The 10152-nt window shown below is 48.8% G+C and overlaps 1 protein-coding gene across 2 annotated transcripts in view; it reads right to left on the bottom strand.

The window, feature by feature from the left end:
* Positions 1-258: 258 nt before the first annotated feature.
* Positions 259-10152, bottom strand: part of FMOD (fibromodulin) — a 14041-nt gene continuing 4147 nt past the window's right edge. For both annotated transcript variants that reach the window (XM_025205838.1, XM_006025026.3), the window contains exons 2-3: positions 8128-9129; positions 259-2771 (exon numbers count right to left, since the gene is read on the bottom strand). In XM_025205838.1, coding sequence (XP_025061623.1) covers positions 2620-2771; positions 8128-9121 — 1146 coding nt within the window. In that variant the 5' untranslated portion in view covers positions 9122-9129 and the 3' untranslated portion in view covers positions 259-2619. The remainder of the gene's footprint in view (positions 2772-8127; positions 9130-10152) is intronic.

Genomic DNA, 10152 nt, shown 5'->3' with positions numbered 1-10152 from the left:
GAAAGAATAATGGAACTATTTGCAGGTTGCTGTTTAGCAGGGTGCTGTCCTTGGCTCGTTTTTCAGGCAGGTCAGTGGAGCTGGGGCAGTCTGCATCAGTTGCAAAGCTGCCCCTGCCGGTTCAGGCTCCTTTAAGGCATCTCAGACTCAGGACCCAAAACTGCTAATCGTTTTTGGCCTTAGATTCTGAGAATATTTGTTTCAGGCCCATCTCCAGTCACCGCCCAGATATGCAGACCCTGGCTTTTGTATGTTTTCATTCCTCGAACACATATCATGCAATTATAGAAAGGGTTTTATTGCTCAGTATGATAATTACAGCTCATGCTTTGATGATAGTACAGGTTTATTTTATATTGTTAGCATGCAGTTTAAATGCAGAGGGTATCGATGACTTCCCTTTAATGAGCTTCCCATTTTCCCCAGGAAGCTCCCCAACCCCTTGTTCTCTCACTAACATGTCCAGTAAACCGTGCCTGGCAGTTCAAATTCACCACCACAAGTCCTTTTGCAATGAGACCCCGGTTCTCTCCGCGGGGGGAAAGGGAGTTTTGAACCACAGATGAGGGGTGCTTAGATCTGCCTGTCTGCCCTGGGGGGGTTTCTCAGGAGAAATTCAGAGCGAACAATGATACAGCCAGACAGGCACTGCAATACTTAATGAATGCACATCACCACCATGGGAAGCAACAGGGGGATTTTGCAATAAGGACAAGTTTGGGCAGCTCCTTTCATTTAGTTGCTGCATCTGAATGGGGAGACCCAGAGGCCTGACACTCCCAGCTTCAGAGCGTCAGTCTGTTTGTCTGAGTGGTAAAATCTCTGCTTCACTGAATTACAGTGAGTCCCTCCTGGCATTTTCGTGTCAAAGCAGGTGGCTTTCTAGTTGGAACTGGCTCTGAATGCTGCTCCCATGAACTGTGGCATTCTTTACCTGCAGCCAAGTGACAGCTGGAAAGAACAATGTGATGTACGCGCTAAAAGCGGTGATTAGTAAAGCTGGAGTCCAGTGGAGCAGAAAGTAATGAGAAACCATCTCCTTGCCAGCAAGAACCACAGCACTGTCTCCCCCTGTTACCAGCTAATATGTTGAATGGAGTTGATGTGGGAAAGGACACTTATGGAACGATGCTTCCAGCCAGCGCCTGCCTAAGACCTGCCATCTTGCTGCCTTGATTGCAGGAGTCTGTTATATTGAGCCAGAAGCCTTTGACTTGGTGCAACTGGAAATGCACGCTCCTGTGGCCTCGTGCTTCCTCTCTGCCCCAGGGGAAGGGGAAAAATCTCTTCTGTAGGGACTCTGATTTATCCTATAAACATCCCTTGCAGGACAAGGTGGGATGTGAAAGATGTGGACCCACATGCACCCCCGAGTCCCTGGCTAATGCTGTTTCAAGCATCCATAACTTTTTTTCAACTACTCAGTCTAATAAAAGATAGCACATCTACTCAAAAAACCTTGCCTGCCTATGTTCTTAGACCGACACAGCTACAACCACAGAGCAAGCATCCATAGATGCAGCCAAACACAGCTGTTTAGCCACGTCCACTTCTTCTGCCCTTCCCTCCACGGGTGTTTGCATCTGTGAATCAAATGTTAGTACAGGAGATGAAGGGCTGATTTCCCATGGTGACAGAAACAGGCAGATGCCGGGGTGATGGGTGTTATCAAATGCAATAAGGCAAGATGATGGGGACCATTCAATAGGAAGGATTATATCAGATCAGCAGATCAGCCCAGCATTTCCATCCACTTCTGTATCCTGCTTCTGATCAAGGTCAGCACTAGCTGCTTCAAGAAGATGAAAGAAACCTCCATGGGCAATTCTTGTGTGACCTATCTCTAAGGGTAGTTTTTTTTCCCCCAGACCAACCAGTTAAATCACTGGCCTGTGTGCAGAAGCAGGAAGGTTTTATAATCCTACGAGTTTCACCACGGTGGGGAGCGGGGGTTACTGATTTTGCACCAATGTCGCTGAGATGAGGAGTGGTGACTGGGCCTGGATTGTTAAAAACAGTGGGGATGATTCTCACTTGCAGTTGACGGGATTATACTTTCATTGTCTCTGTGGATGACCCTTGCTTCCCTGTTCTGCTTTTCTGCACTACTCCTTTTCTTAAAATAGGGTTTAATCCTATCCTCTCAGAGTCTCTCCTGTGCAGAACATAAGCGCCAAAGCCATCCCAGCTGGAACCCAACTTTCCAAGGTGTGTTGAAATGGGCCACCAGGAATCCTACTCCATAAAACCCAGTTGTGCCAGTGGGAGACAGGTGCAGAAAGACAAGGTTGAGAACGAAGAGAACTGGTTGTTCAGTTAGTAAGAGAACCATTGGGGTTTTACAGGACAAAGTGGAGACCTCGCCCCATACTGATGGCACCCAATTAGACTAGAAGGGGCAGCACCCAGTGAATGCAGTCAATGAATCAACCCTCCAAAGCAGGGGAGGAACCCTGCGTAGGCTGCTATTGACACCCATATTATGCTATTGCAGAAGCCAAATCAAACCATCAAGCAGCGTTAAAATGAGACTGAAGGCCTTCCCCCAGCATGGGTCACTGGATCTGGTGTGGCATTGCCCTGAGGACAGGGGAGAGGCCAGGGATCCAGGGCTTGGGGTTAAATCTCGATGACGTTAGCCCGCCGCAGGCAGAGTGGTGCATCTGGGGGCATCGCATTGCGCTGGATCTCGTTCCCATCCAGTCGCAAGACCTGGAGCCTGGAAAAGTTCATGACATCCACAACTGTGCAGAAGCTGCTGATGGAGAATTCTGTGTGGAGAGAAGAAGATGGAGAGCTGAGACAGCCGGAGCTCAGATCTATCTAGCAAGTTGTCTTAGCTAGATTCATACCATTGCTAATAAGCCATAACATGCATTTATTAATATGGTGCATGCTACTGCGGTGCCTTATTCCCTAGAGCAAACTGCTAAGAACCACTCACACACAGCACATTCAATTGGGTCACAGGCAGGGGCTGCATGCAGATTGTTTTCAACAAAGTCACTGTCCTCAAAAACGCATAATGATTTTGGGGGCTTGAGATGTCTTCCAAGAGCTGGATTTCAGAGTGCTGAGCCCAAACCCTGTGAAAATCAGACCCCTTTCAACTAGGGCAACCAGTATCACAGGTCATTGCAGAAAATCCTGACCATAGGCCCTTACCTCTTGAGCAAAAGAAGTAATTCTTCTAGCTCATATCAGTAATAAGCTATAGCCCTTTTTTGTGGACCAGGCATGAGATAGGCACAACTCTCACTTTTTCTGGTGTGCTTTAGGAGTAGACCTGCTGATGTCAATGGAGCGAGACTGCTATCACAGAGGAGTGATTCAGACCCCCTGTTTGTATTAATGGGGTGAAAACAGATGGATCGGAGGTCACAGCTGAGTCTATCTCCTTGTCTTCAGCAAGATCCCTCTGAGGACAGTTAAGGGTGCTGTGGTCCCACCTCAGCTATTACAGAGTATTTGGCAACCCTGAAAAGCCCCAGGTGGGTCACGGGGAGAGGGATGTGTGTGTGCATACTTCAGAGGAGGGCGGGGATTTTGGTTGTAGCCGTGTTGCTCTAAGGACATAGGCAGACAAGGTTCTTTGGGTAGATGTGATATCTTTTATTACAAAAACTGAGTAGTTGGAAAAAATGTTTTTTGCAAGCTTTTGGGCACAGGGGAAGGTGGCACGGTCCAGCTTCCTCTGCAGGCTCTGGGAAAGGAGTGAGCAGCCAGGGGGCAGCAATACTCCAGGACTTGGCAGATGTGCAAGAAATACCTGGGGGAGGAGGAGAACAAAGAGAACTCCTTAGCACAGCTTTTCCCTGTGCAAAGCTGGAGGGGCAGGGAGGTGATGGCTGTTGGGAGGTAAATTCCAGCAGTACAGTGAGAGTCAGGAGGCAGGTGGAGGGAATGGGCCTGGAATCTCCTGCCAGCACTTCCAGTGTTAATAGAAAATCATATGTGGATTTACTAAAGCATTTACCAGTGGTTAGAGCCAGGGACCTGGGAAACAGACATCATGCATTCTCTTCCCGCCTCTGCTACTGTTTCACTGTGCAACTTGGTCAAATCACTTTGCCTCTCTCTTGCCCGGGTGCAACACCAGAAAAGTAATACAGCCCGACCCTATTGATTCTAATACGGTGGTGCCCTGACGTCCTGGGTTCTGTACATACATGTAATAAGAGAGATTCCTGCCTCAGATGACTCTCAGGCTGAGTAGACTGGATAAAGGCTGAGACAGGAAATTCAGGGGGGGAATGACCTGCCCCAGGTCATACAAGGCAGAGCCAAGAGTCAAGCCACAATCCATTTCTTCCCAGTTCTGTTTCCTATCGACTGGGCCACGTTACCTCGGTTTAAATTATTGGCTTTGTAAAGTTTGTGATCCCAGATGAAAAGGCAGCAGACAAAGACCCAATATTATTCTTCAACTGGGATGTGGTATAGGGAAGACTTTGCCAGCCTCGGAGGGACCACCACCACTGTCTTAAAGGCTCAGCAGAGGCCAGGCGTGTGTGTATTACAAACCCTGAACACTGATTCCCTTGATCCGCTGCGTTCCTCGCTCACTACAGGGGGGAAGAAGCAGAGGCTTTCTGAGCAACTCGTTAAACTTGAAAGGTCAAATGCAAAACCTGCAGTAAAAATGAATGAATAAGCAGAGCAGCTTGAGTTCCAGAACAATTTAATGGCATCTGTGGATACATTTAGCAAGTGCAATTTTTTTTTAAGCAAACATTTGGGAACTCGCTCCTGTCTCACCTATCCATCACTTCCCCAGCATGGGGCTGCGTGTCTCCTCTGCCACAGCTGATGGCATCACTAACACTTAATTAAAAGAGTGCACACAACGTAGCGAGCTGCTCACAGTCCTGTGACACCACTGCTGCTTAAAGAAGATCGTGACCTCGGGGCTTGACAGGTGAGCGAAGTGGGAATGGATTTTTCCAGTTGTTTCGTTCTTTTAAAAAAGAAACGAGTCTGTTCTGTTTTGTTTTCTCATTTGAGAGAATATAGGTCCTGGCAGAAGATGCCATGTTGCAGTTTCTGGAGATAAAACTATGGAGCGCAGGAAATGTTGCCGTCAGCTTTTTGCTTACCCTGCCTCCAGTAACCTGGAGGGACTTTTTCTAGTGTCTCTATCCTAAGATGGTCCCCGTTACAGAAGTGTCTGAACCCCTCGCCGTCCTTTTAGAATATGTGGGGGAGGTCAGTGCTCCTATCCCCATGTCACGGAGTGACTGATCAAGGTCAGACAAAAAGTCGGTGATATAGGTAGCAATCAGTCCAGACAACCTGGCTCCGAGTCATCAGCAGCCTCAAAAGAAGCCACCTCAGACTGGGATTATTGACAGGATACTCCTCCTCCAGAGACCAGGTACAGAAATGGGAGGCTGTACATTGGGACGCAAGAGATCTGGTTTTAATCCCAGCTCAGCCACCCTCTCCTTTTGCCTGCCTTGTCTATTTGGACTGGAAACTCTTTGAGAGAGAGTGTGTACAGCCCATCCCCCAGTTGGGTCCCAATCTTTGTGGGGACCTTTAGGCAAGGGAATAAGATGAAAACCTTGAGTCTGCTGAACATCCTCCAGGAGAAAACAGCACTAATACTTGCTCAGCCACTGACTCAGGTTGGTTTCTAAAGGTCACCGCAAACTGAAAGGTTCCCTGTTCCCTACCAGCCATTTTTACAGCCTGCACATACATGCCATTAATAATTCTGGGATCTCCGTTGCAATCTTTCCATTCTCTTTTGAGAGGGGACCAATTTCTGAGCAGGAAAGTTGCTCCTGTGTGCAGAATGTTTTACAGAGCAATCTAGACACTGACATAAGACTTTCCAATGTGCCAGCATCCTCCCATTACATCTAAGCTACTTTGGATAATTCAAAGTTTAATAATAAATCAGCCAAAGGCTGCGCTTCCAGATGATGCCAAGCTGGAGAAATTTCAAGAGCTATGGATGGAAGAAGTTCAGTGCATCCCAGTAAACTTGGGAAGAGCGAGAAAGGGACCGAACAAAATAGCACATCTTTCTTCTTCCCATATGTCCTCTTGGTTGAGCCCTTCTAAAGAGAGCAATCAAGGAAGCCAGAAACTTTTGTGTACTAGTTTTAGGGCCCTGCTGTGTGGGTCAGATGCTAAAGACTCTTCTTCCAGAAGCTTTGCTAGTAACTGGCCAGTGCAAGCCACAGCTCAGGGTTGCATTCTCCCGTCTCAGTCCCCATGAGCAGCTTCCACTAATGAAAGCTGGTTCCTGGCCACTCAGTGCCTCTATGAGCCAAGGACACATCAGTCATGGAGACTTTTGAACCAGACAGTGCTGTCTCCACAGGTGTCACTAGCAGAAAACAGAAGTCCTGACTGGTGAAGGGGCCATGTCAAACTCACAAGAGATAGGCGGGAGGGAATGACCTGAACGGGGCTCGCACGGCCCCCGGGATCTCATCAGATGTGCTAAGCTATGGCTCTAGAAGCAGGCTCCTTGGCTCTGTTTTCCTCCTTGTGTCGCCAGTGTGACAGAGCCTGGCATTAACAAAGAGGAAGCAGAGAGACGCCTGCCATCAAGGTAGGACAGGGCGAGCCCGCAGCATCCATTACAACACCCAGAAGATCCCTGCAGTGGGGAATTGCAAATAGGGAGCCACTGGCTGAGGACGACTGTTTGTACTGGGAACGGATGGCTCGGGGCCTGCTCCACATGGAAATCATTTGCTGATAAGTCCAAGTCGAGCAGACACAAACATTCCTTCCATAGCGCAGCCACTGGTACCCGCAGCCCGCGGGGAGCCCCCACCCTGTCTGGCCCCATCAGAGATCCTGCTACCCCAGCTGGAGGGAGCCTCCTCGTTCTTAGACACTTGCTCAAGTTTTATTGTCACTATCCCGCAGGACGCCCCATATCAGCCCACGCCAGTGTCTGAGCTAGTGTAAATGGATGCAGTTCCTCTGCCAAGGAGACTGCCAGAAGGGGCAGGCAGCAGCTCTGATTAATGGGCTGTAACAGTGATGTGTGCTGGCAGCGCCAGGCTGTGGAGGAGGGGAGTGGTGGCTCTCCAGCACCCCAGGACCTGGGAGCATCACTGTTTTGACACCCCTGCCAGCAATGTCAAGCAGCAAGGGAGCCATCCAGGGACAGATACATGAGACATGAGAGTAGGCAGAAACTCAGATGACACAGATGCGCACCCCACCCCCCCAGTGCCAAATGCATCCAGGCATCATGTAGTGCAGTTCCTATAGATGTAAATGATGGCCTGTGCTAGGAGATGGGGGTTACATGGAAAGCTCATACTGACTTGGCCTTTCCCCCAGGGCACATATGTACTTCAGTGCACCAACACTATGCTCCATGCTCCCGGGGCCAAATACAGCCCTGCTGGGAGCAGACACCCAGCAGGTGTCAATGCCAGGTGTGACTTGCACCGCTTACACCTTCTTCCCGAGCAAAGTTGCAGCCAGGGGGCCTGTTGGCACTTATCCATGCCACTGACTTCAGTGGAGTCACTCCTGATTGACACCCCTGTCCGTGGGAACAGAATTGGCCTCGGCATTTCACTTTCACCATAATTTATATCCTTGCATAGGGAATCAAATGAACATCCCTGGGGTTACTGTCTTATACCCCACTGTAAGGAGAAGCAGAATATTGTCTCACCTGCCATAAGGAGAGTGACTTTCTTTCTGTTGAATCTTCCTTAAATAGCTACGCTAATACAAAGGAACCAAATGGGTCCAAATAAATGTGTTTACTAACTATGTTCAAATACACCAGGCATAGCTACCCGTGTATGACTCTTCTGATTAGCTTCCATAATGTAGAGTACGAGTGCCATTACAAAAGCACCATTCAGCCAAGGATCTCCAAGCAATTTATGAAGATATCATCACAGATGGAAGAAACTGAGGCACAGGGAGGGGAAGTGATTGCCAAAGGCCACCCAAGAAATCCGTGGCAGTGACAGGACTGAAACCCCAGTCTCTACATCGCAATCTCCATGCTCAAACCAGCCTCTGGCAGCCAGAAAAGGCATCTGACTCATCGCCCTCCCGTTTCCTGACCTCACATTGATCATTGGACCATGCACTACCCTGTCTGCATTGCAAGTTTAATGCCAGGATGGTACTCACCATTGATTTGGTTCCCTTGAAGGTAGAGGTTCTCGAGTTGGGTGCTAACCCGGGGGATCTTCTGGAACCTGTTGTAAGACAGATCCAGCTCGAGAATGCTGCTGCTGTTGAAGGCATTAGAAGCGAGTCCCTCGTTCGTCAGGGTGTTGTGGGCCAGGCGGACATAGAGCAGCTTGGGGGACACCTTGAAGTACTCATCTGGGATCGTGTTGATGTAGTTATAATCTAGGTAGAGCTGTTCCAGAGCAATCGGGAGACCATCTGGGACCTTTCTGAGGTGGTTGTAGCTCAAATCAACCAGGATCAAGGACTTTAACCCCTTGAAGGATGCTGCTATTTCATAGATGTAGTTGTGACTGAGGTACAGAGCGGTGAGGTTCTCCAGGCCTTCCAGAGCATTGGCTGGGATCTTGCTGATCTGATTGTAAGCCAGGTGGAGCTCTCTCAGGGACCTAGGCAGGGGGCCGGGCATCTTGGTCAGGTTGTTGTTGTTCAGATATAACCTCTCCAGGTTCTTGAGCTTGGCAAAGATCTTCTTGCCCATCTTCTCGCTGCTTATCTGGTTGCCATGCAGCGCGATCCATTCCAGGTTTGTGGCATTGTCAAATGCTGCCTCTTGGATGGAGGTGATCTGGTTGTTCTGGAAGTAGACATACTTCATCCTGGAAGGCACGAAGGGAAGATACCTCAGGTTGCGACCGTCACAGTACATCGCGGAGGGGAGGTTGGGTGGACAGTCGCATTCTTGGGGGCACTGCCTGGAAACAGGCTGCACAGGCTCAGGGGCGGGTTCTGCTACGGACATTTCCCCTGGAGCATAATAGTACGGGGGGCTCTCATCCTCGTAGTAGGGCACGTAGTTATAAGAAGGTACCCGGGCTTGCCGAAGTAAATACTGCATCCATAGTTCGTCCTCATAATAATACTGGGCCTGTGAGACCCCGCAGATCCCAGCCAGTATCAGGATAGCAACCCAGTGCATTGTGTTGAACATCAAGGAATCTGTATGGAAGGAGAGAGGGGAGGGAGGGGGGCAACATGAGCATTTATTAGGTCAGGCACAAGTAAAATAGGAAGCTGATGGGAGGCTGTGGAGCTGGATGGACAGAGCAGTGGGCAGACTGAGATCTTCACCTGATCTTCTGGGTGAGCGGGGGCAAACCAGATCCCCTCACTTTATCTCAGTGTTTCTATCTGTAAAATAGGCCACCATGGTAAAGCATTTTGAGATGTACTGATAAATAAAGGGCTATTTAAGAGCTGGAAGTTGTTATCAGATCACTGAGCATCTAGTGCTACTGTAACAGATAGGATTAATCCAGCTTTCCAAGAATGTGTCGGTAAACATTTGCTCCAGTAACAGCTGCCAATTCTCAACCCTTTAGTTTGCCACGCACGAACATACCTTCCAGTGAAATTTTTAATGCAGGATTTTTATGATGTAGGATGCAGGGGCGCCAACTGAGATTTGGATCTTTGGCACTAGCTGCAGTGTGTATTAAGAGACAAACTCCTTGCCCTGAAGAGCTTACAGGGCATTTAGACGAGAGGCACAAAAGAAGAGGAAACAGAGGTGGGAAGGGATTTGCACACAGTCACCCAGTGGGGAGCAAAGCCTAGGACTCATGACTCCCAGTCCGATGCCTGGCACACTGCAAATGGAGCTTTGTAAGGCTTTGCATTTTTTCTGCTGCCTTAGTGGATGACTGTCAGCTTCCAAGATGCACATGCAAAGAGGCTCCTGGTACAATGTGATTTTATTTTATTTTTTTAAATAGCCAGCTGGGTACTGCAGAGGACAAACTGTGAATAGCAAATGCTTGGAGCGACTTGTCTCTAATAGGAGTTAATCTTTAGGAGAAGGCTCAAGAGACCAAACTGACCGCACTCAATTAGTTTGCCCTGGCTGATTACAATCTTAATCGATACAGCTATCCATTACCAATCCAGAAGGAGCCGTGTGGCAGCTGCAGCTGCAGGATGGATTGCGCTCAACAAACTCATCAGTCCTACTCATTTACAACA

This window comes from Alligator sinensis, unplaced genomic scaffold (genome assembly GCF_000455745.1).
Source record: "Alligator sinensis unplaced genomic scaffold, ASM45574v1 scaffold872_2, whole genome shotgun sequence".
Taxonomy (NCBI): Eukaryota; Metazoa; Chordata; order Crocodylia; family Alligatoridae; genus Alligator; species Alligator sinensis.
Note: the sequence above shows the minus strand (reverse complement) of the source record. Positions and strands in the feature narration are given on the sequence as shown.